We start from the raw sequence: 27,965 nt of genomic DNA on the forward strand, positions 1-27,965 counted from the left end.
TTTTACAAACTGTTTCAGAAATTCTATATTATAATATATATAAAAAGGGAATCAACATTTTTTTTAAAATTGTGACATGTTAGCAACTCTATTATACTACTGACTAATAGCTCATACAATATCTAAATCATGTCAATATTCTTACTAGTATTTCACCTAAACTTTAATAAAAGTTAGCTTACCTACAGTATACCTCTGAGGAACATTAGCTCTCTTAGTCGCAGTTTTAAGAACCTTGCGATGAATTCTTGGATGGACGTTTGACGTAATACCCATTTTGGAAGATCCTTAAATAAAATAAATATAATAATATTATAATATATCATTAGCATATGACTTTTGTTGAGAAACAATTTATTATATCCAAATACTTACAGCTCACACGATAGAAATTATGTAAAAATGAAATTAGATGGCAAAATATGTCGGTTATTCATTCAATATTAGGAGCCTATAACATCAAAGATTATTTCTTAGACTTACTCAAGCTGTACATCAAGCGTCATTCACAGTATTATTCCCAGCATAAAAACAGAAAAGTATGAGGGAAGAGTGAATATTTTAATGACAATGTAAAATTATGCGGTCATTTTAGCTGACGGGTAGCTGAGTAATATATACCAGTAGAAGCTTCTCGGTCTCTACTAAAAAAAAACTTAAAGATATACATTCTTGCAGATTGTAAGTATGAAGTGCTAGTCAAACTAGACGATTCATAGTTGAAAAATGAAATCTTTCAGTTTAACGTCCCACGATTATGCCCTTTAAGCTAAGGGCGACGATGATTAAAGCAAGTGAATGATGGAAGAATTGGGTGGAACGAAAAAGTGGAAGGAAACAGAAGTATCCCGAGAAAACCCACGGACACGATACCACAAACTTACTTGGCCGGAGATCGAATCAGGGATCTCACGCATCTGAGGTAAGCGACCTGTAACTGAAAGATTCAGAATTGTTTACAAATAAACTGTTATTATAGTAATATTTAATACGACTAGTGATCTATTTCTTTGTGACGTTTCTAGTTGAGTTTATTAAACCAAGAATTACGACAAAATTTTAAAAACTTATACAACTTCAAAAGGTTGGCCCTTCCATTCTATGACAAAGAGGGAGAAAAAATACATTTAGCCCCAATACGACTGCGCATTTTTCAAATGACTTTCATTAAGCCGAAGTAAGATCGGAAGGATGTTTCCAGCCGTTGCTATAAATACACACACACGTGCTGATCGTAGCTGACAGACTTTTCCAAGGATATGCCTAATGTTGTCTTAGTGCTCTGCTCTCTCCGTATCATTACAGTGGAAACATGATACACCCAAATTTCACCAATCAAACCAAATTAAACCTCACAAACCTAACAACAACATTTTCGAAACAAAATGAGGTCCTCAAGCAGCGAAAATGTGTTACTAAAAGAAATAACCTGCTTATATGTAAACTAGTAAAACTGCTAGCTTGGGCCACCTGTTTAACTTCAGTCAGGATTTTCTCAAGTACTGCAAGTAAATAAGATTTCCGTATCATGTATATCGAAGAAGCCCTCATACAATTAACATTACTGGCTCTATCTAATGCTACAAATAATCTTCCCTAAGCCCCATATCCGCCACTAAAAGTTTATACATATCCATACAGGGTAGAATATGTAAAATTCGTGCAACTCAATACAATGTTTGTCTACTGGTATAAGTAAGAATCAATATAGCAAATTCCATGCCTAGAATTCTACAACAATAATAATTTTAAAAATCTCTCTCTCGTTGTTCCTTACTAAATTCATGCGAATGAATAATCGTATATAATGTATGGAAAAGCTCTCCTATTTTTTACCTTTATCTCACACAGTTTCAAAAAATGATGTAACAGCAAAAAATCCTACGCAATAATTGGTTATATAGCACAACTACCTCCATTACTGTCCAGCTCCATTAGTCAAAGAGTGGTAAGATAACCTTATAAACTACTCAGAAGAAATGTACTTTATACCTGATGGAAGAACTATCTACATCATAGATTACCTCAACAGAAATGAATTCTTAATACTTGAGACAATTCTTTAGTTTCACTCTTTTATACACGTTATGAAAATGGATAACATTATGAACATGGTAACAGCACTTGTTTATAAGTTTTCTACATTCTGATTATTTATTCTTGAAATCAAAGAAAACACTATCATCGTTGTAAAAAATTCACAAATCTATGTAAAACTTACATGTAGTTCTATAGAACCTAAATCATAACTCCTCTTCTCTAGGTAAAATAGTCCAGTAAAATTAAGAAAAGAAAAAAAAGCAAATGCTTGAAAGTATTCCGCGCAAGCTGGATTTTTGTGGAGACCTTTATTTTGATATCTTCAGCACATGCTAAATATAGCCTTGACTTGAACTGTAGGTTTTTATTTTTTCTGGGGGCATTATAGTTCTTGGAATTATCTCGAAAATTATCAATTTTTCAAAGACAATATTAACAAGGAAAATTGTAGTTTAGACAAAAAAAAAAAAAAAACTAACACTTTTTTAAAGAATAAATCGTTTCAAACATATAGAACTGAATTATTACTGAATAGTTATTTTTAACTTGAGACTGCAAAATAAGCATCAGACGGAAAAACGTTCGAAATAAAAAGTTAATAATTTGCAGGGGGAAATTCACCTGTCATAACATTCGCAAGATATGCATATCTTACCTACTTCCACGAATTTTGAAGTGCTATCACGTAGCTCTAACGGGGCTGAAGATTCAAAGGTTCGCATATAATAGGAGGGGGTGGCACAAGTTTCAGTAATATCTGGGACATTCCATGTCAAATCAACAAGTCATCAGACTTGACCATCTCAGATTTTTGTAAAAATTGGTGCACAGCTTTATTACAGTGGGAGATGAAAAAATCCCAAATATTACCTCTCTCCTTCTGAAAGTGTCCCCATACAGGGTGTTCAAAAATGTCAAAAAGGGCATTTTTTTCAGTTACAGTGATTAACAATTGTCATAGATTGCTCTATAAGTTCAATTATATTAACAAAACTTGTACAATAAAAAATAACACTTCAAAAATTCAAATTAAAATTCAGGATTGCTATTACAGACTTGTGGAAGTGCGTAATTGAAATAGGGAAAAGAATTTATTGACTAATTGTTTGGTGTGAAGTGATTGAGAACAGTGTCACTGTGTTTTATAACGCATTTGATACAAATATTGTGAAAGGGAGGGAAATATACTGTATCTCTCCCTTTCATAGTAAGTTCTGTAACAGCAATCCTGAAAAAAAAAAAAAAAAAAAAAAAGAATGAAAATAACACGTATCAATGTAGCCAATATAAATTTAGAAACATCCATACTAACTAACAAGAATAATGACCTGTATTGAGTACTGTTCGGAAACGTAATACCTCTCTCAATAACTGGAAAAGTGGATAATTGCGTAAATCCAATTGAATACATCAAGAAACAAATGAAGTTGAATATAAATTCCTTTGATGCTGCAGGCAAATAGCTACAGGCAAATGGTTATCGATCTGAACCCAGATATTCACATGGTTAATATCGTGGAATGCTTGGTTAATATTCACCCCAGCGATCTTGAAAACTATGGATTCGACACTATTATCGATTGTTTTGTTCTCGCTAATTTTTACATCACACGTTCTCCACTTCCACCCCTCCCCGTACTAAGGGTGTCTTACACAGAATTATTATTATTATTATTTCAAGACTAAGTCATATGTGTTATGTCCACTTGTTTTTAGAAGTGAGTTCACAAATCGAGTTTCATCTTCCTAACATGAGAAGCTCGTATAAGATACTCTATTTGTAATGTAAATTTTATTCTCCCCCCTCCCCTTTTGAATCCTTAAGGTGCACATCAAAAAATATTAAATAGCCTATGGTCTTGTCCATATAGTTGTTTATAAGTATGTAAACCAAACGGTGTGGGTTTCTATACTGGGCAAATATACATTCATTTTTATATACCCGTATCAGATAAACCAGCTCTTCCCATCTAACTTCCCGTCATTAAGATACGCATATAAAAATTTAAATAACTACAGTCTATTCCAAATTACGGCTCTTAAATAAAGTTACTTAAAACTATGTCAAGTAAATGGTGTGAATTCATATACTAGACAAATAAATAAACAAACATTCATTTTTATAAGATTACACTGGCGTGTGCTATTTCTGTTCAGACATAACTCAGTCTATATCTCCGAAACGACTGATTTACGGGGGCGGGGGGAAGTATAAGGACCTTTTTTGTGTAAATTTTATAAACAATTTCTCTCCTAACGATTTTCCTTGAGAAACTGATAATTTTCGAAATTACTGTAAAAAGAAAAAAAAATTTCTTTCTCTCCAAAAACAAACTGCTCAAATTAATGGTACTTTTAAAAGGACATCAATACGACATACAAGGAAGTTTTCAAACATAAATTTAATTTGCGTTCACCCGATATTGCGCCATTTATTCTGAACAATGGACCACGGAAAGTCCATACCTAGTTTTGACTGTCTTTAATGAACTAGTGATCCTTCAACTATGTTTACAAACAGGGTAAAAACTTCTTAACAATCTGCACTGTAAGAATGTACTTAACTATATATTCGATATTGATAGGACACACGTCCGTATACGGATATCATTTCTTTGAACAATCCGGAAAAGGTTCGATCGGCATCGTAGCTACTAAGGGGTGGCGAACACCTTCATCTGCTCAAACTTTCAGTTGTTTGTTGGTAGGTGCATGCGAATGTAAGGTGAACTCAAGTTATGACCCCCCCCCCAAAAAAAAAAAACTCAGCCCCTTTCCCCTGCCTTAATGTTCTGGGCTACGAGCTTGAATTCGATGCTCTTTTCAATCCAAATACTAAGTCAGAAAATCTCATCGAACATATGTAGAAACTAAAAAAGGATATGTTACGAAAGTTACATGTATTTTTCTTACTTTCTTTAGATTATCTTTGGAAGCTTATTTTCCACTTACTCCGTAAAATAACTTACTGTCACAAACAACTGACTAAAGACTGATGTATTTTTTAATTTTTACCTTCATATTGATTGTATTTTACTTTTTTTTTTTTAAAAAAAAAGAAAGTATTCAAAAAGCTGTTCGTTTTGTTGACCATTAACATGTTGATGTAAATGTATGCTCTCACTCCTCTACTTTTCAGTACGAATACCAAATGGAAAGTTAAGTTACGCCTAAATACATTGTGGTTATCTTTTCAACTTTGGGATTAGCTGGAGATCTGGATGTTTGCGCTCGAATCGTAACTGTAGATGAGACTTGGATACGCCAATATAATCCGGAGTCAAAACGAAAGTCTATGCAGTGGATTAAAAATGATAAAGTTCACCAAAGAAATTCAAGACGGAAAAGTCTGCTTCGAAACTTATGGCGACTGTTTTTTAGGGACAGCGAAAGTGTTTTGTTGATTAATTACCTATTAAAAGGAATATGATGGATGGTCAATATTATGCAAATTTACTGGCTCAGGTTCGTGAGATGGTCTTACAGAACTGATGTCTCCACCACAACGCGCCGCTTCATACGGGCGAGTTTCGAGGCCGACATAAAAAAATATAGGTTTTGCATGCAGACCACCCACTCTACAAGGCAGACCTGGCCGCGTGTGACTTTTTTTTTTTCAATCTGAAAATGATTACGAAGCCGAAGATTTGACGATGAGAACGAAATAAAGGGGGCTGCAGAAAGCCATTTTGAAAGGGAAAAAAAAAGTGTATTTTTTCGGCGGTATTAAAGCACCGTACGTTTGATGAAAGAAATAAATTTCACTCGAGGAAGATTATATAAGTTTAATTGAAATTTTTCTTTTATTTACACCCCCTTTCTAATGACACCCATGTCCAAATATTCTTTCATTGGTATTCTGTTCTGAAGATCTCTTGATAAAAATATTAGAAATGTACTGAGAAACATTATTGAAGAAAGTAACTATAATCATATTAAGGTTATTTCAATCCAAGTTTTGAAGTACATTTTCTTTTTCTTTTTTTCTTTTTTTTTTTCCTTTATGTTTTACTTAACAAAACCCATTGCGTAGTTTTGGGCTGGGGAAAATTCCATCAACCCCGACTAACGCTCGGAGAGACCTGTCACTCGGGTTCCTCCAAGTACTCCTCTTCCCAAATGTGCTTTTGTCGTGAATTTTGTAGGTCGTTTATCACCTTGGACATGTTCCTCGCGACACATATAGGGCACTTGCTATTTTCGTCACGCTCACACCATGTAACCGAGCACCAACAACTTGCCTTCTTCGTAAATCAGAGATATCGCCTTTAACTTTTGCTCAGTTCCCTGCACACTGTCGTTCTACTACTCAGGTAATACGAAGTTTGCCTCCATACCTACATAAACAGGCCAGCGCTGCGGTCGCCTCCTGTTCGTTGCCAACCCAGACAACTGACGTTTTTTCATTAAATTGATAAGGTTCTGTATGAGTTATGCACAGGAGCGCACCCAGGAGGTCTACCAGGTCCGGACCCCCCCCAAAAAAAAAAAAAACTTTTTAACTTTCTGAATAAAACTGTACTTTTTAACAGGGAATCTAGAATGAAAATTTGATCTCGCAGCTCATCTGTACTCTTCCTCTTATTAAAAACAATCTACTTTATCATTTTCTTCTGAAAATATAGGTCGAAGTATTTTACTACTACTTATAGTCTTTTCGGGTGCAGAATAACGTAGTGGTTTGTAGTATTGGACCCCTAAAGCTTCGACCCCTCCGAACAAAAATTTCGAGGAGCGTGCCTTAAGCTTTGTGCAATGACTTTTGGCCAACATCAGTTTTCTTTTAAATGTTAAGTCTGGTAAACCTCAAACGTCAATAGATGTGCGAAATCTGATTCCATAAATGAATTTACGGGAACTTTCGAGTGTAATTTGATACTCCACATTAACACCTTTTCACTTGAAAAAATCCAATATGGCGGGTATGTATCGAAAATATCATCAAACTGTAGGGCTCGGCTCCTACCCCTAATGGTTAAACTCTGAATGGCTAATCCCTCTCTGTCTCGGAGAAAGGTTGTCCTGAGAATTTTGACTCACCTTATAAAGGCCTACATGTATTTTATTACTAGAAAATCGCTCTACTCTTAATAATTCATTTATACTGTAGTATACTACATGTCTTCCCAGCAAATAGTTCATGTATTATCGTCCTTCATTGAAGAGTTTTTTTTTATTCTTAAAAAAAAAAAAAAACATTCCTGACTACTCAATTTACAGTAACACTGCGTCTAGTCTACACGTTTCTATTGTTGTTCATGTGCGCCTAAAATTACGTTATTTTGTCCTTTCATTATCCCTATTGATCATACATACAGAGACTCACTTTAATATTCGGCCACCCCACATTGTTGTCATTTATGTCAAAGGACTCATTAATGTAAATACATAGAGATTTTTCAGCGATGACAGGGAACAACTATCATGTCTCGTGTACTATTTCCTAATATATAAAAGTTGTAAATACATACTATGCCTCACTAACTGCTATGTTTCTACGAACTGCCTTCATATTATGCCACTTTAATATTCGGCCACTAAAGTGACTTGATGATCTTACTGCTGTATCTCCAGTTTACAGAACGATATGAGTGGGGGAAGGAACGTCGTATGTACAACTCTTTTCTCGTCTTCGTGTTAGAAAGTGTGAATGGGTATTGGCTTTGCTGTATAACACTTCCAATGGGGCGAAAAAGTTGTAACACAATCTTTGAGCAGAGCCAGCTGGTCATTTTTCGTCATAAAAGGGGGATTTCAATAGGTATATTGCCCGTCTCTTGAATATACCACAAAGTACAGTCGGTGATATCTTGCGACGTTATAAGAACGAAGACACGATAGAATCCATGAAGCAGAAGGGTCGGCCTAGCAAGCTAAATGAACAAGACAAACGTGTGATTGTGAAAAAAGTGAAGAAAAACCCAAAATTAAGTGCACTGAAGATTGCAGCGGAATTGTTGCGAGGGTGTGGAAAGGATGTACACCCAGAGACTGTTCGGAAAGTACTGAGAAACGAAGGATACCACGGAAATGTAGCTACAAAGAAACCATGTGTCAACAAAGTGTGCAGATAGAAACAACTTCAATTCGCTAAAATCTATGTGTTAAAGGAACCAGAATGATGGTAAGACGTTATTTTTGCTGAGGAAAGCAAATCCAACATTTTAAAGTCAGATAGCAGGGTTATAGTGTGGCGAAAGGCGAATGAAGAACTAAGAAAACTGAATTTACAAGCAACAGTCAAATATGGTGGTCGTAACATAATGGTTTGGAGGTGCATATCTGCTGTCGGTATGGATGAACTCAGGTTTATAAATGCTAAAATGACAAAAGAACAATGCCTTAGCATTCTAAAAGAGACTTTACACAAGAGTGCGCACAAATTTGGAATCAGCGAGACTTTTAAATTTTATCACGATAACGACCCAAAACATAAGGCGCATGTTGTGCGTGACTGGCTTCTGTACAACTGCCCCATAGCTATTGAAACTTTACCACAAAGTCCGGACCTCAATCCCATTGAAAATTTGTGGGATGAACTCGATCCTGGAGTTCGGAAAGTGGCAGTAACATCAACGGAGGAACTTGAGAGAAGATTAACAGAAGAATGGGCCAATATTGCCGCTGAATATACCGCAAAAATAACTAGAAATATGCAAAATCACTTGAAGGAGGTGGTACACAATAAAGAGTATCCAATTAGGTATTAAAACTTTTTTCTTGCATCGAAGAAAGCGACAAGAAAGTTGCACATTATGTGGTGGCCGAATATTAAAAGTGATTATAATTTTTGTGTTTGAGAAGAAATGTTCGGTTTTTTGTACGTAAGAGTTAAAATTTTATAATTTAATTTTTGTAAAAAGTTGCAGAAAATATAGAGGTTTCACATAGCATAAACAATATTATCACTCTACTTTACTGTAGTTCATAATATAAGATAAAATGCCAGTACAATGTGGTGGCCGAATATTAAAGTGAGTCTCTGTAGGTATCTTTTTTGACTTCGTATTGACAGTAACAACCAGTACAATCTCTGATACTTGTATTGCTATAGATAAACATCTCAATTACACATGTTTGATCATTTGGCTTCACACGGAAGTGGGTAAATATCTAAAGCGTGACGCAACTCTTTCATGTCGATAAAAAAAGAAAAAATATGTTTACGCCACTATGTCTTCAAGCACACGATATACATACCCGGTACTTATCTCTCTCTCTCTCTCTCTCTTTAAGTCTTGTACGCTGTTACAGGGTCTTATTTTTATACTTTGCAGTAAAAGTAATTTGATCCAACGTTATATATTACGAAAAAGATGTTATAATGTATGATTGTTTTTACATTTTTTATAACGTTCTTGGAGAGAAGCAACATGGTCGAATAGAAAGCCAATGTCCGATATCTCTTCATGTGACCAGCCACGTGATTTCAAGCTAGGTTGCCTTCTTGGTTCCGTATTCCGTGTTGGCACAGGAGGGAGGAAGTTACATTACAAAAGAAAAAAAGTATATAACATTGGAATTGTTTTCTTTGTAAATACTAAATTACAAATAAGTTATTTTTTTATTTTCAAAATAATCCCTGTTACATTTAATGGTACGTATATTGAAAAAAAATAATGTACAATAGCTACAATAGCAGTAGAAAATACGTGACACAAAACGATAATTTCTCGCCTGGGGTCACCTCCTACTTAGAAAACATGTCCACAAAAGTGATCCGTCCAGTCTAGTCAGGAACAAACAGTTGATAACTTCCCATCGTCCCTTGCCCTCTGGACGAGCTCACTCAAGGTCACCCCTGTTTACGTGTTACGACACCCACTGGTTGAAAATATAATAGGTTCTTCATGGAGCGGACCTTATTTCTCGCTCCTTCCACGTGTTGCTATGGTGACTGACTAAAACACATTATGGCTTCCACAAAACAATTTCTACTTTCCTTGAGTTCTCCTGCAATCCCTGAGATCCTTCACTACTTTAGAACATATTTCCCATACATCTACATTGATTTCAAGTGATTGTATACAATTATTATGTAGGATTAACTATATTACTATGTACAATTGATTATATGACGCTATTTCACCGTAAGCATGAACTGTATCTTAAAGAGCCTACTTACCAGAAGTCAAAGCACATCTATATTTCACGCACGATCACCGTTCAAAAATAATCCAATACTTTTGTTTCTTTTGTACTCTTTGAACATTTGAAATAATAAGTTGGAAAATAATATAAAATTGCAGGATATTTCTGAACTATTATTACGAGTATACATTAGAGGAACTCTTTTCTTTCTCTTGCACAAGAAGAGGAATATAATTTACTAATTTCCTATTTTCTGTATTGGTACTGTAAGTTACATAAGGTTACATCTCTTGCAATATACATTGTACAAACAACTAACTCAGTCTTAAACATAATTTCTAACAGTTGCTAATAATAGCGTCATATGAGAATCCTTTCTGTCTGAAAACGGTCAGTGTTCCATCACTCGTTAGCATATGTTAATAAGACTAGTTTGCATATTATATAACACAATTGTTTTTACATTGGGCTATTTATAGTCTTGCTTTATCTGATTGTATTTTCATCTTCCTCGCAATGATCAAGATATTACTAAGCACAATATGCACACTATCAGTTATTTACAGTATTTACATACTATATATCCGAGTACATGAAAAGACTAATTTCCAGAAATACTACCCCGTGTGGAAAACGAGAACAATTATTTACAAATTGCTGTTTGTCCCAGTTTAACATCCCTTTCAGCAGCGAAACCATATAAGACGTGGTCCTAGTATTGAAGGTGAAATCCGAACGACAGTAGTGTGTTCAACGGGAATAGAATCCGGGACCCCATGTATCAAAGGTAAGAAGACTAACCACTAGACCAGCAGGGAGGACAATTCTAAATTATTCAACAGTTGGTTCATACTACAGTCGATTTTACATAAACATGATAGTTGATAATACAAAAAAAAAAAAAAAAAAACTCACTGACTGGGGAGATTTGAACACACTTGTCCATAATCTACGAAAGCTAGAATTTCTTAAAAAACGGAGTTAAAAGTATGCTTGTTTTAAATTATACTTTTAATCAGCCCATATTCTGTAAAATGAAACGAACAAACAACACTCATACTGAGAAAAAAAGTTTTGAAAACACTATTTAATATTTCATAATAGTTTGTTTTAAAAATAAAGGTATGTTATTTATTCGTGCACATTTTATTCGACTATTTTTATTCTTATTTTTTGATACGTATCACACGATTCTGCATTCCACAAATTGTTATTCTGAGAATGTACGTGTGATCGTACATTCTAATAGGTTAATGCAGTACAAATTCCCCCGAAGAACTGAATTCAGGACAGCTATACAACCAACCACTCCTAACCTGAAAATCTTCAAGCAATAAAAATGAAAGATACACTTTAGTGTGAGGTTGTATTTTGAAACCGAGACAAACACTACTAAAAGCTTTTGTCTGAACATCTGGAACCACTATTACTAGTTGGGATATTTTAAGTAGATTTTAGGTGGGAGAATTTGACTAAAAGATCTGGTAATTTCAAATATCATTCCCTCCCCGAGGAAGACTAATAATACAGCGATGGTGTAATAGTATTGTGAATATACTGGGTAACCCATATATATAACACACAAATTGGCAACGAACGGTTGATTTATATATTGCGGATAATGCGACTTAGGATTAGCTAATATTTAAAATATATCAAAACACCAGTTATAAATTTATAATATTGTCCTTAACGCAATTAGGAACATTATTATTATTATTGCATATAACGTTATATATATATATATATATATATATATATATATATATATATATATATATATATATATATATATATATATATATATAACGTTTAGTTTCTATCTTACTTGTAGCGTTTTGTAGTATTCCAGGTACCGTTTAAGCCTTTAACTTTCACACTGTAAATGAATAAATAACAAATAAAAATAGTAAGATGATGTTTCCTAAATACGTAACTACAATAAATTAACCTGTAGATTTATTGAACTGTGTCGCCTGATCAGTGCGAGGCAAAAGCCCAGGCATTAAAAAGTCGATATTTAATGTCAACAACTTTAGCTACAACAAACAACTTAAGAACCGGTTTGGGGCCAATATACGTCACTGTCGGGGAAAACCAGCTTACGAGAGAGTTCCGGACCGAACACGACACACACTAGCTTGATCATATCTAATCCTCACTCTCTTGTATTTTTTAAATCTTATTTACAAGAACAACATAAGAAATCATTGCATACTATGCACACTTCTATAATTTATTATTATTATTATTATTATTATTATTATTATTATTATTATTATTATTATTATTATTATTATTATGTATCATGGCTTGAGTTTGTTTGTGGAACCTTAATTATCGAGTTGAAGTTCCATTTTCAATGAAATGTAAACCAGGATCGTCTAGTAATTAAAGGAACTGATGTAGCTCGATAACAATAACTTCATGTCTGAGATGCTGGAACTGTTGGATGCTATAAACTAATACAACAACACTTTGTTGACACCTATTTACAACAGCTGGGATTCGACTCATCGTTTCGTGTTTTCTGAAATACTATTCCCTCAATAGATACCAGAAACACATTCCCATGTGGGTAGTGTATATTTTCTACATGTAATTCGTGAATTTTGTCCCCCTCTGCCCAATTTTCATTTTACTTCTGAAGCAAGCTAGCACTTGAAGCAAGATCTGTTTTTCTGTCACGCTCTTGAGGGCATATTTCATAATATCCCTTTCGCACAGCATTGTCTTTAGCAGTTGATTCAGGCTTAGATCTGTCTAACAATGTTTATACGTAGCAAGTTACAATCGCAGATTGGTACAATACATGGAGCAATCATCGGCAACGAAGAATGGAAGTTTTATATTATCACTTTATGGTATAAAAAAAAAATTAAAAATACGTTACGTGCTGGTGGGGTCCAGCAAACCCCAAGTTCCTTGAAGCAAGTGTATGCTATATTCCTGCCAATTCTAGTGTTAAATAAAGCACTGGACGAAGTAACTGTTTTTAAAACAATATAATTTATATATGTATTTTTAACAATAATTCTGCCCTCAAAAGGAAAGAATAATAAATAAAATATTTACTTAGAACTGTTCTGAAATGAGCGCTCTGGTATATTTAAATACATATGTCAAAAAATAACAAACTTTACAATTTATCTGTGAGACCTTTTACTGTTCTTATTTTAGTCGATTCATTTTCTTTCGCTTCCTTTTCGCATTACGCAATTCTAATATTTTCATATCTCTTGTAAGACAATTAGCTGAACCTGCGCTCTCTACACAGCGCATCATTCGCATATGAGCATAAATCTCATCATTCCTCACATCTGTACATGTCCCTTTACAGACACAAGTGAAAGACGAGAAAGAAAGATAAAAATCGGCAAGCAGTATCACAAAGGGGAGATTTTTTCGATTTTTTTCTCAATATCTTTCACCGTTTACACAATTTAAGCCTACTTCCTGTTGGAGTTTCTAAATCATGTATGACCAATGTTTTCTTTCTTCTTGCATGCAGTATGTAATAAGCAAATACATTACATACATAATTAATTATAGTGTCAGTTATATATAGTGTTCATTGGGCAAAACACTCCAAAAATAAAGATTCATCTTAGACTGGAGAAATGGATATCCTTCCTTTTTTCAGTATTATTTGGCCAGGAAATAAACACCTGAGACATTTTCAACCCGTATATACAACAATGTGGTGTTGGAATGTATAATGTGTAGGATATGATGCTTTAGTTTGTTTTTTTTTATTTGAGCATTTCCAGTGTACCCGTAAAAATGTAATAAAGAAATAATGGCCATGTTTTTTTTAAAAAAAAAATATTCAATTAGAACTGGACAATCTACGCAAAATTTGCAATCAATCAGTGAAAACGTCACCTTTCTAGAGCCTGTAGTTTCCGAGATCTCATTGTAGAAAGGATTGGCCACAAACATATAGTTTAAAAGCACTCCAAAGATGGCAGCACAATTCATTTGCATTAATTTTGGAAAAGGCTTATTGAAATACAAAGGCTTTGAACAATAGCTTTAAAAAACAACTTTATAAAAAAAAAGATGCATTTAAATAATTTATTTAACGTACACATACTTTAAAATATTGTCTTTGTTAAACATGAAATCACAAATAACCGTAAGTCAAAGGTTTGAAATCCAAAGTTAGAGGTTGGAGATCAGGCGCTTTTATTGTTATTGTAGCATTTTAATAGATAGATCAACGAAAGTATTAAAATAAGAACTTGATATCTATTCATAATATCGTACAGTGTATTTTGACATTCATTATTTTCATGAAAAAATATATTTAAATAAACCCCACCGATGACCAAAATTTGTCTAGAAATATTTTCAGTTCATTTCCTGTTGACTTCGAAACGACAAATGATGTTCTTTAAACTCTCAATGCGTTTGCTCCATTGAAAATTACATTTTATTCCTATCAAATTTACTTGAACGAAGCCACCTTGGTCAACATTTAATTCAGTAAATTCCAGGGTGGGAAAAAATCATGATTTTTTTTTAAAAAAATCATTTTTGTTGATTTTTTTGATATAATCAAGTCTTTCTCCTCGTAAACTATAAGTCGCGAACTGAAGAAAAAGCATTAGGAATTAGTATTAAATACTAATTATGCCATTTAAGTGAAAGTATTAGGGTTGAATTTTGAATTAATCCCCAATTGTTAACCTCTGTTAATCCCAAACAATGTTTCTTAACCCTTTTAAATTTTGGCTTGTTTTAAAAGGAAAATTATGGACTTTCAGTCAAGCAGCTACATCATCATCCCTATTTATCCTAGGATCATGATTCATACCTCATTCTCTTCAGAATAGAACAGCCTTTGAAACGGTAACATTCACATTTCCCTATCATGTCCCTGAAGCGGGAAATTTTGAGAGAAAATGAGATTTTTCTGATTTTTTTTCAAATTTTGATCCCCTCTCGACTCCCTTGTGTTAATGCTCTTATCTCAAAATCAACTGGGAAATACTAAAGGGTGTACTAAATGTGTGTATAAAATTCGCTATCTTGAATAGTAAGGGCGGGGAAAATATTTAACAATGAGCTAATAACATCCCCACAATGCCCCAGATAACCCGCATGTAATAAAAAAAATATTCCTTAGACATCTCTATTTATCCTAGGGTCGTGATTTGTACATTATTCTCTTTGGAATAAAAAAGAATTTCAATCGTACCATTCAAATGTCTTCATCGTGTGTCTGGGGCGGAAAAATCACGAAAAAAGTTATTTTCTTGGTATATCCTTTTTTACTTTTTACCCCTCTGGACCAACTAGGAACCTTGATCCTAGGATAAATAGGAATATTTCTGGAAACTGTTACCTGAGATCCTGTTTTATACGGGAGTCTGGGGTATTTGGGGGATATTATTTTTCGCGGGCTTACTTTTGCACCTAGATCATTGAAATTTTGCACATTTATTCAATGCCCCTGTTTTAAGGTAGAGATCTGAAACACTGAAAAATACTAAAGGGTGCATTGAATAAATGTGCAAAATTTCAATGATCTAGGTGCAAAAGTAAGCCCGCGAAAAATAATATCCCCCAAATACCCCAGACTCCCGTATAAAACAGGATCTCAGGTAACAGTTTCCAGAAATATTCATTCCTATTTATCCTAGGATCAAGGTTCGTACGTCATTCTCTTCAGAATAGAATAGCCGTTCAAACGATACCATTCATATGTCTCCATCTGAATCGCGGAAAAAACTATTTTGTTAAAAATATCCTTTTTTTAAATACATTTTCCCCTCTGGACCCCCCTGTTTTCATGCAGAGATCTGAAAACATCTTAAAAATACTAAGGGGTGCACTGAACGAGTGTGCAAAATTTCAGTCTTTTGAATGCAAAATGTAAGCCTTCCAAAAAATAATAATAGGCATAACAAAAAATACCTTTTGAAATTTATGATGTCATTACACACTATGTCTCGACGCAGAAAGACGTGAAATCATATGTAACATGTTCCACAATGTCTTCGGTCTTAAAAAAAACGAAGTAAAAAGGTTTATTGGTACTTTTTAAATCGAATAATGAAGATTCGATATTTAATAGAATAAAAATAGGTAATATAATTTTAAAGGTTAAACATTAAGGGAAAAGTATAGCAACGTTTATCAAAATGTCACTTTTTATTCACAAAAGTTACTGATATTTGGCAGTAGCATATTTTTAAAAAAAATTAGAACTAGTTTGAAGCACAAAATACATAAATTTCGCCTAAAGTTATAGATCTTTTAAAAAAATCGGCGAGGGGATAGGGCCCCTCGAAATAAACCCTATTATCTGGGAACGAACAAGCAGACGCACACGCGAAAGAATTTCCGTCTGAAATGTCGATGGTGATTTCCCCGTTAGAATAGTTAACGATTTAAAAACCCAAACCCATTGATATGAATAGAAGAAAGCAGTTCATTACCCGTTCAAAACGGGATTTTCCCTAATCCTGTGCATGGCACTTGTTTTCATACTATGCTGTACATACTGTACATTTGAGTCTCATTGTATTATGATTATTAAGTTTCGTAACCGAAATAAAAGAACAGAAATGGGGTTTTACTTATTTTCACTTTAAATTATTTTATTTCGGAATTTGATTTAAATCAACGATTTTTATTTAAAAAATCAAGTGATTTAAATCTTGATTTAAATCAGACTGATTTAAATCAACCCACCCTGGTAAATTCTCCTATATTCAGCTGCTCACCGTAAACATTTGTGTTGATATATTTCCATGTAATGAACATGATTTGCTAAATGTAACTCAAAATATACTTCTGTGATTTTGCATGCTATTCCTAAATTTTTTAGCACTCGAGTACTATAGTTTTAATTCAAGTAAAGTTTCAGATTGAATACTTAAAAAGAGTTCACATATTGATTATGACATTCATAATCTCCATGTAAACAGTAGTTATTATATAGATTGACGAGTTTCATAATTGAATATTACTTAAAAATAGTTTCGAGTGTAATTATGACCTAGCTGTGCATCCAATTGTTTCAGCAACTAAACAGGATATGTCTTTGATGACGTTACATGTGAAACCCTATTTACATAAATCCATATTCATGTAAGTGTTGTTACGAAACATGTTTAGCTGATCCAGAAGCGAAGTCCTGTTTTTCACTAAGTGCAACAACACGCACTGCTCACTATCTCCGTTCTTACACTAATACCAGCCAAAATTACATTGTCCAAGAAAAAGTCCAATCATTACAAAACTAAATCATAACTTGATCCATATAGGTAGTATATTTTAATTAGTTTCCAGTTTAACATCCTTTCAGCACCGAGGTCATATGAGATGCGGACCTACAGCACTCAGTTTTAAACTGTATGCCTCGATGGATCACTGGTGTGCCGAGAGAAAGGGCATTACAGAATACAGTGCATGCCCTAAAGAAACATTTATTTGTGTCCTTCAAAAGGATAACAATAACTATTTCTTTTGTTATTTGATAGGCAAACGTAGCTCCGTAGGTAACGTTTATAATCAAAATTATAAAGTAATTTGGCGTTAGATATTAGAAAATATTTTTTTTTCCTTTAGGTGCACCGTAGGATTTTAAATTACAAAGAAAGTATGCTAAAAAGAGAAAAGATTGAAATGAGAGAAAAAGATCGGAGATGAGCGTTTTTCAATCTTTCTCTTTTTCTCATATCTAACGCCCAAATACTTTATATATATATATATATATATATATATATATATATATATATATATATATATATATATATATATATATGAAGTTCCACTGATCTTAATACGCCCTTGTAACTTTTAAACTAATAAACAAAAAACGCTCAAATTCTGAATCATGCAAATATCGGCAGGGGGACATTATTTGACGTTCTCTGTGATACAAGGGTAATAGTGCTGCCAATTCAACATAAAGCTGTATTTTTTCAAATAGCACTACGTCAGATTACTACACATTTCAAATCTACATATTAAACGAAATCTTACAATGTTACATTACTCAGCGTTGTCAATTAAGAACGCTACAGAATCGGAAAGATCCAAATTTTGGTGGTCTCCACAGCAGTAATAACGCACATGAGACGCAAGGGACAATGTACAATCAAAATTATACTTTTTATGTCTAAGACTATGATCATGATATGAAGGATTTAGAATTAATACGCAGAAAGTAACAACAATTGACTTTTTTCTAAAACATTTATTTCGAAAAACTATTTAGAAAAGTAAATCATCCAATTACGTAGATGGTTTTCAATAGATGTGAAGATCACAATGACGTTAAAAGCAATTTGATATCTCAAACCGTTCTGAAGATATTGTTAAAAAAAACTTTACGTGTTAGCCACACTGCTTAAAATTATATCATTCTAAGAACTTGTGTAATTACACGTACCAAAAAGTACTGAGAAGCAAAGTAAATTTCAAAAAGTTTTATTTACAAGTTCTCGCAAATGCGCCATTTTAAGCAATATATCAAATGTTACAGTTTTTTTTTTTTTAATTTCCCGAATGGTTTGAGCTAGTAAACTGATGTAAATGGTATTATGAACGGTATGTATATTGGAAACCATGTGCGTAATCGGATGTGATACTTTTTCAAAACACTTTTTTTTTTTTTTTTTTTTAATAAAGCCCTTTCAAATAAGTCAAATATTCAACTACTTGCAATTTTGTTTCTACTTGTTCAAAATGTCACATGATAACCGAAGTATTAGAGATTACGGTACTTTGGATATGCATTTCTCTGTCCATCTCACTCGTGTTATTGGTTCTAGCGTCCTTAGTTCGTAACACTATATAACAAGTGTGGAATTATAAGTTTTCGTTCCTCTTTTATGAACTTGACGTAGTACTATTTGAGAAAGTACAACTTTATGTTGGATTGGTAACACTGACAACATGTTGTACCACAGAGTATGCCAAACAATGTCCCTCTGTCGATATTTGCAGGGTACAAATGTCAGCGTTTTTTGTCTACCCAGCCTGTATATATTGGGTGACTGGTAATACCATTCTTTCAGGTATATTTTTAAAATAAAAATCAAACATACGCGCCACCAACGTTGCCCGATTTGACATTGCCTCATATTATATATATTATCTATCTATTAAAATGCTACGATAGCAAGAAAAACGCCTAAGCTCCAACCTATAAACTTTGATTTACGGTTATTTGTGATTTCACGTTTAACAGAAACAAATATTTTAAACTATGTGTACTTTAAATAAATTATTTAAGTAGACCTTTTTTCATATCAAATTTACTTTTTTAAATTATTGTTCAAAGCCTTTGTGTTTTAATAAACCTTTTCCAAAATCAATGCAAATTAATTGTGCTGCCTTCTTTGGAGTTCTTTTAAACTATTCGTTTCTGACGTTTATATGTTTGTGGCCAATCCTTTCGACAATAAGATCTCGGAAACTACACGCTCTAGAAAGATGACGTTTTCACTGATCCATTGCAAATTTTGGTAGATTGTCCAGTTCTAATTGAATATTTAAAAAAAAAAAACATGGCTATTATTTATTTATTACATTTTACGGGTACACTGGAAGTTTTGAAATTAAAAAAGAAAAAACTAAAGCACCATATCCTACACACTATACGTTCCAACACCACATAATTGTATATAAGGGTTGCATACCTCTCAGGCGTTTGTTTCATGGCCAAATGATAATGAAAAACGAAAGATAGCCATTTCTCCACTCTAACAGTAAGTTGAATTTTTATTGTTTGGAGTGTTTTGGCCAATGAACACCATATATCACTGACATTATAATTAACTGTGTGCGTAATGTTTTTGCTTATTACATACTGCATGCAAGAAGAAAGAAAACGCTGATCATACATGAATTAAAAACTCCAACCGGAAGTAGGCTCAAATCTTGTAAACGGTGCGAGATATTGAAAAGGTAATCGACAAAATCTCCCCTTTATGGTATCTCTTGCCAATTTTTATCAAGACGTCTTTCACTTGTGTCTGTAAAGGGACATGTACAGAGGTGAGGAATAACAAGGAGATGCAAGCTCATATGTGAATGATGCGCTGTGTAGAGAGCGCAGGTTCAGCTAGTCTATATATTAAAATGCTAGGTTTATATGGTTGTTTCCAATCCTTTCGACAATGAGATCTCGGAAACCACAAGTGCTAGAAACATGCCGTTTTCACTGGTCTCTTTCAAATTTTATGTAGACTGCCCAGTTCTAACTGAATATTAAAAAAAAAAAAAAAAAGCAAGGCCGTTATTACATTTTAAAGGGTACACTGGAAGTGTAGATATTTTTAAAAAGTAAAGCATCATATCCTATGGGTTATACTTTCCAACTCAACATAGTTGTATACAGGAGTTGTATATCTCTCAGGCGTTTGTTTCATGACCAAATTATAATGAAAAACGAAGAATAACCATTTCTCCAGTCTAAGATGAATCACGGAATATTTTGTTTGGAGTATTGGAGTATTCACTATGTGACATACTGAATAGCAGTAATTAAATTTATTTCCTTCATACAATCAAGGTAATTTCATTTAATTTTCATGTGGCCGAATAGTTCTGTGAATCACTATAAATTGATTTGAAGACAATTTTTTAACAATTATTTCATTAAATTCGTCATTTGTTTGCTAAGTATTAAATAATTCCAAAGAGAAATTTAAGTCTTTTTGACTTCCGCAATCTCCTGAAAATTGAGAATGGAGGGTGAGAATAATTAGTACTCTTAAACTACTGCCCCTTTAACCAGATATGATCCAGCAGTCATTGAGATCCTACTATCAGACTGTTGTGTTACCCAAATACTGTTCCATATACTAGTCTTGATCGAACATAGACCTCGACGATCATGCCTGTTGTGCTGTATGGTTACGAAACATGGTCGCATACTCTGATAGAAGAACGGAGACAAAGGATTTGAGAATAAAATACTGAGGCGAATAGTGGTATCCACGAGAAACGGGAATGGAGAATAGTGAAAACTTCATAATGAAGAAATGCATATCAAACATTGTTAGGGTAATCGGGTCTGGGGATTTCACGTGGACAGGTCATGTAGCCAGAAGGAAAGTAAGTTAGTTTGGAACACTCCGAGCATTAGAAATTCTTCAAGGCACACGTTTGCAGCTTAGTGTGTGAAATAACAAAGATATATTTATATTTTAATCTAAATTATACTGTACATTTACTTTCTGTAAAGTCTGGCTATGTGTTTTCGGAACTTTTTGTATCTCCCTATTCTTGTTTTTAAATGTTACTGATGTGGCTTTTTTCACTAGACAGAGACACTAATCATTCGTCACTACTATGTGCCTGAGAATAATAGCCAGATAATGTATTTCCAAAGTGAATGCTGTGATAGTGATTAGCTGGAATTATGTTACAGAGACCTGGGGATGGGAGCAGTGGGGACGTGATGAGATTTCTATCAATTTTAATTATGTTCAAAATACATTCATATTCGTACAGTCGTCACTGAAACTGTGTACCTCTTCTGCGTGTTGCTTAGGCAACAACTTCGAAAAGAATACTCCAATTTGAGAGCAACTGTCGGCATTGCACAATATTATTTTCTTTACGTGAAACGAAACTGTACTCTTAACTGGTCAATTCATTCCCAAGCAATTGGCAAAAATATATAAAGGGACGCTTTATTTTTCTAATGATTGTACCATAATTGTTTTTATGGCAATTTAGCATACAATATTATGTAACGGAGCAACCAAAATTTTAAATTCCTCTCTTTATATATACTGCTTGTTCTACAGTACTCTCTTATGAAAATCACAGTTTGAAGTACATAAAAACAATGACTTTTAAGCCACTTCAGTACTGCTCTTTGATATATTTCATGAATATTCTTATATATACATAGTGCCAAAATTATCTTAAATTGATCACAATTTCTTAAGTCCACTTATAGATCTCATTATAAAATAGACACACGAATTGTTCACAGCCCGACATCAATCTTCACCTATTTTACACTCAATGATAACCAAGTGCCGACATAGTATATACTATCTTCGTATGACTTGCAAAACATCTTTTCCAAGGCCACTAGGTACGCCAAGGCCACTGGTTAACAACAAATGGATGTGGAACGCGACTATCATGGGTAAAAAAAGCTCTCATGACCTACGTCACTAAGCCTTATGTTCTACGTTCAAAACTTTCTCTGTCCCTGACTTTGATCATTAATTTGCTTTAACGTATTACAGCAAATTCTGCGATTTCCGATTTCGATAACTGCAACTTTCATACTGAAATTATCTTTATTATTATAACTGCAACAACATAAATATTTTATTCCCCCCATTTAGCACTATATAAAACTGACTACTAACCATTCTATATGAGCTGCTGCAACTTTCTTTATTACTATTTTTGAATGACTGATTATCTTTGTGTTACCTATATTATTTTCTTGACGTTACACAATACTACACTTAAATCTGTCGATTAATGTCCGAGAAACTAATTTAAGGGATGAGTATACATTGTATCAAACAAGCTCTACAATGGTAACTGATATGCTCTTTGACGCTATATTCGACTAAATCGTTTATCGATTTTTTTTTTAAAATTGTTATTTTAATTCGCTGTTACTTTTGAATATTAGTTTACAATTTAGTATGAACATTTAGTCAAAAACGTGTGTTGTAGTTAAGATATTGACTATAAAAAAATGCAAGTAAACTCACATTTAAGAAAGAAATATGCTGCCTCAAAAGCATTAAAATGTTTACGGTGATTTATTTTACTGTAAACTTAATCATATCTATTCTCAATAATACAAGAATTAAAATGCCTACGCACTCGACTGAAGCTGACTATGCCATAAATTGACTTCCCTACATCCCCGTTCAATTTGTTAACATAAATTTCCACTTACTATACATTTGAAGAAAAAGAAGTGAAGAAATAAAAGTCGAATGCTCTTATATAGACCTATGTAACCACACCGAACGAACCAACAAAATTAAGTAGAACTAACACTGGTTACTAACACCCCGCTAATGTATGATCACTGCAGAATGCAGTTGACTGGAGTTAGTGTCAATCGATTTGGAAACAACTTCTTGACAAGTCGACGCAAATACATGATAGAATGGCAACAAAAATGTAGAGGTGTGAGAAACGGACTGTCCAACGTGTCAACAAGGAATGCTTTAATATGCCTGTAAGCATACAACCGCATCAGAACCAATTTCCGAAAAACATCGCAAAAGGATTACAAAACAGGCCAATCTCACGGAAGTTCATACAGCAGCATGTCTTTAATGACACGAAAACACAGGTACTGACTCACCTGCCGAAAACGTGCACTATAGTCCGCGAGTTTCACTATTGGCTGTATTAATGATGTATGGCATCACATGCATTGAATGCCCAATAAGGAATTTCCTTGTGTGCTTTAAGCTAGAGAAAGTTATGGGATCTTACTATGAAATGGTGGTATGGGGTCTTACTACAGGGTTGGACCCACCTGAGAAAAAAAAAAACTTAAAACCCACCTGGGTTTTTGACCTTTCTGTTAGTATATTATTGGTACAACTAAGGTGATCACATTGAAAGTTATTTTTATCAGATTTTGAACCTTCTTTGGGCGAATTACATGCTGTCATGTTAAGGTAGTCAACAACATTCAACGTAAGACCTTTATAAAGTTCTGAATGCATTGAATGAATGAATTTTAAAAACTCAGCTTGAGATAATTATAGAACAAATTAATGTGTGGATTATGTTTATAGCCTATTTGAAGTAAAACAAGCAATTTTGTATTTTAGAAAATACTTTCCGTGAATAGTGTGCTTCCTGACTCGGCGCCGCCGAGGGACGTTATCCCTCATACGTTGACAGATTCAAGATCATAGGTGCCGGTACTAACAGTAAATATGTAAACACATTAGTAAAACTATTAGTATTATTTCTTACCTTTCATGGTAACAAAAGTATTCAGTAAAATTTGGTTTTCCAACAACAGTTCAGTTCGTCGTTTGTTGCTACCCTTCAAATAAGCATTCTGTAGAATCAACACCAGCAATAGCGTAAAAATTCTTGTCAAAATTAAGAAGCTCAATGCTCGGAGCTCCCAAAACTACATAACGCTTACTATTTTAAGTGCTGAATTCAAACTTTCAGTATTAATGGAAGTTTCGATGTACAGTAAAGCAAGCTTCATTTTCAAGGAAAACCCGTCGTGAAAGAAGTGTTCAGGAAATTCCCGCAATTGAACCCACAAGGCATCGGAAGTGAATACTCCAACAATAAAACTATTTATTTTACGCTGGAAGATATTTAATTTCATTTATGACATTTTGAAATATTTACTATAATAAATTATGAATTATAGGCATATCTTTGTTAATGGTTTTAAATTAATTTTCAGAAGAGAACCGTCTTGCAACAAGTGCTCGGGAGACTCGCGTAATTGAACGCACAAAGCATCGAAAGTGAACTTCAACAATAAAACCATTTATTTTACGTTGAAAAATATTTATTTCATATAAGACATTTTGATGAATTATGTCTTAAATTAATATAGCTATTTGGTATTCATATTTGGCGAACGTCACAGGCTTCTGGAATGACTCGATCTATATTTGTTCGTTTCTGTGCCTGTACCACACAGTGTTCAACTTTTGGTCTTTTAAATTTCAGGATACAAGCTGGAAACTGTCTAAATTTCCTGTATATATTTTTCCGGCATACCAACGTAAAATTACAAAATGGCGCTCTTTCTTTCTTTCTTTCTTTTTTTTTCTTTTTTCAAAATAGTGGATATCCACGCTACAAAGGGGAGTTATCGGTGTTTCAAGTTAAAATTTTCAAAAGTAGAAGCACGAGAAATTAAATTAGCTGTATATATTTTGGCGGCATAAAATTTTAAAATGGCGGCCATTATTCAAAATAGCAGGTATCCATGCTACAGGGTGCAATTGTCGGACTTTTTAAGTTGAAATTTTGAGGGTAGAAGCACAAGACATTCTAAATTCGCTGTACAGATTTTTTTCGGCTATCCAATATAAAATTTCAAAATGGCGGCCATGTTTTCAAAACAGCAGTGAATAGAAAATTGTTGCAAGTTGTGACAATGACAATCTTGAAATGTAAATCATATTTTAACATTTTTACCCAAAGACATTGAAATATTTTGAAAAGAAAAACAATTTACCCCGAAAAAAAAACAATTAAACCCAAAAAACCCACTGGGCCCAGGTGTTTTTTTTTTCAAAAATACCCGTTTTTTTTTTTTTTTCAAACCCTGTCTTGGGTTCACTAATACAGGTGAATATGAACGTGAACCAGCATATTTAAGTGGATATTCTCAATAAACAGCAGCTGCCATTTCTGTCTTCATGATAAATATGTAGGGGACATTCCAAGACGGCAACTGCAGTATGGCTTCAGAAACATTTACGCACACTATCGCACCTGGCCTGATATAACCTGAAAGTTCCTAGTTTCAAATACAATTAAAGACCCATGGAACTACCTGAAGCACCACGTGAAACGTACAAATAGGCATCCATGTACTTTGTTGGAAAAGCAGGGTCTATTGACAAACGAATCGATTCACACTGTAGTAGCATACCTGTAATATTTCGTGGAATCACTTTCAGATAGAATCAGAACAGAGGCGGTGTTACCTGCCGTAAGTTCTACGGGGAGGAGGGGGGAAATAGTAAAAATTGAGTTGGAATTCTTAATCTATCCAAAAATCACAAATCAAATCAAAATTTAATCATCTTTATCAGACGGTCCGTCCTCCTTATCAATTGACGAAGATATCTACATTGTCTATTGCTATAGAGCACATACCTCTTGACTCGTATCATATACGTTTCTTGACGTGAACCTTCCACTGTAAAGTTAACGCTGTTATCAATTAATGTCATGTATGAATACAGCATTGATTCCTATTATTACGTAATTAGAACTACACTCTCCACCAAATCTTTCCTCTTATTTCTTTAAACTGCGTGGCTCCATGAAGACAAAACTATTAACAACTACAACTACTTTTATTTAAAAAAAAACACATTGTTATTCTAATCCCTACATGATTTTCTTAAAATGTTAGTTTGTTCAAACCCATTTCTTCAATGACACCCACTAACTTGAACTACGAGTTCATCCCACCCCATGTCACTCAACTGTAAGGAAATGTGCAACCGATCGATAATCCGACTGCATGATGATCTCAGAGCAAACAAATAGAATTGGTCACTGAACATAATGAATGCCTAATATGACACTTTAATGAATACATTCTTTCTACGATGCGTTCACTCTCTTTGTTTTACTTGCTGGTCTTTGCTAAAAAAAACAAGTTCTCATGAAACTTCGAGCTGATCCAACAAAAGAAAGAAAAAAAAATAATATGCTGCTTGAGCTAACAAACACTTTAGTTTAGAAAACCAGAAATAGCTACACTAGAATTTCATATCTTTACAATACGAATGATCACTTCGATCTCTAAGTTGTTCTGTTGAGACTTAAGGATAGAATGGGTTATGTTTATAATAGCAATCAGTTTTATCTTTTTTTCTTTCTTTCTTTCTTTTGTTTCTAATAAACGGCATTAGGTACAAATAAAATATATAAGCTGAATTTGCTTGCTTCTTTAGAAGCACACATCTGTTTCCATAAATATCTTCTTAAGTGAAGCAGTTACAAAGGACAGGCAACCTCTCAAACATCCTTTGTATGTTGAAAGTTTGGCTTCCTATGAAAACAACTATATCTTTAAATTTGTAACGATATTAAGTTCGCTTTTTATAGATCCTTAGTATCGAGGAAAAGCTACAGAAACTGCCTTTCCTACTCTACTTCAGAACTTCCTTACACTCACAAACCGAACAAGAGAATAACAGCAGATTAGATATAGATCCTTTCAATATCTTCTACTTTCGGTGAACTTTGAGATTATTCATCTGGTTACTTAATCTTGTCTTACTTGAATTAACGTGATCCCTGGAGTCCTAATTCTTTTCTCATTCTAAGCTTCAGCTTAAATCACTTAACCCTTAATTGGTGACGTGAGGTCCCACGGACACCGAACACCTTTTTTTCTTCTCCCTCTAGCAGACGACTGATCTTGAATACGTGCCACTTTCAGTACCTTTCTCGCTCGCAATTGGCTACAAGTAGCTGTAGAGTTCGGATGTCTAAGCGTCATTGTTACGTTTCCTTACAGTTAGTGGAGTCCCAGGGACCACACGTCACTAATTGTGTTACTATTTTGTTCCAGGGCAGCAGCGTTCATGCGTTGAGTTGATTTTGAGTTTTAACGTCCCTTTCAGCAGCGAGGCTATATGAGACGATCTACTGATCAACGTGGAATCCGAACCATATGAGCTCCCGCCGGGAATCGAACCCGGGTCTCCCAAAGGCGCGTACGCTAACCGCTTAGCCATGAAGGATCTTGCCATTGTTCATATTTTATGCATTTTGAAAACTTTATAATCACTTTTTCTCGTTCAATATATTTGACAAACGTAGTCCATCTAATGTTAATGTGTATAATACTGAATTTACGGGAAAAAAGTTAATTACATGTTACATATTTCATGTCAGAAAGTGAGTGATGCAGTGAGAAGTAAGGTAGAACAGACCTTTGCAAAATTGGCGAAATTAATATATACTTCAAAAATTTCACAAATTTGTAAATGTCTTGCCTTCCATTGACAATAATTTTGAAGAGTTCGTTTATTATAATTTGCATATCAGTGCCAGTGTAGCCATATATGAAGCTATCTATATTCGCATTAGAAAACTTATACCAGACTGGTTTGAGCATGTTATATCCATGCACATTG

The 27,965-nt window shown here is 33.9% G+C and overlaps 1 protein-coding gene across 2 annotated transcripts in view; it reads right to left on the reverse strand.

Moving 5' to 3' along the window:
• NFAT (nuclear factor of activated T cells 3) overlaps positions 1-27,965 on the reverse strand; it is a 110,119-nt gene that overhangs the window by 69,056 nt on the left and 13,098 nt on the right. For both annotated transcript variants that reach the window (XM_081743686.1, XM_081743694.1), the window contains exon 2: positions 183-287. In XM_081743686.1, the coding sequence (XP_081599812.1) occupies positions 183-287 (105 nt within the window). The remainder of the gene's footprint in view (positions 1-182; positions 288-27,965) is intronic.

The sequence above is a fragment of the Thermobia domestica genome, chromosome 2, assembly GCF_964235325.1.
Source record: "Thermobia domestica chromosome 2, izTheDome1.hap1.1, whole genome shotgun sequence".
Taxonomy (NCBI): Eukaryota; Metazoa; Arthropoda; class Insecta; order Zygentoma; family Lepismatidae; genus Thermobia; species Thermobia domestica.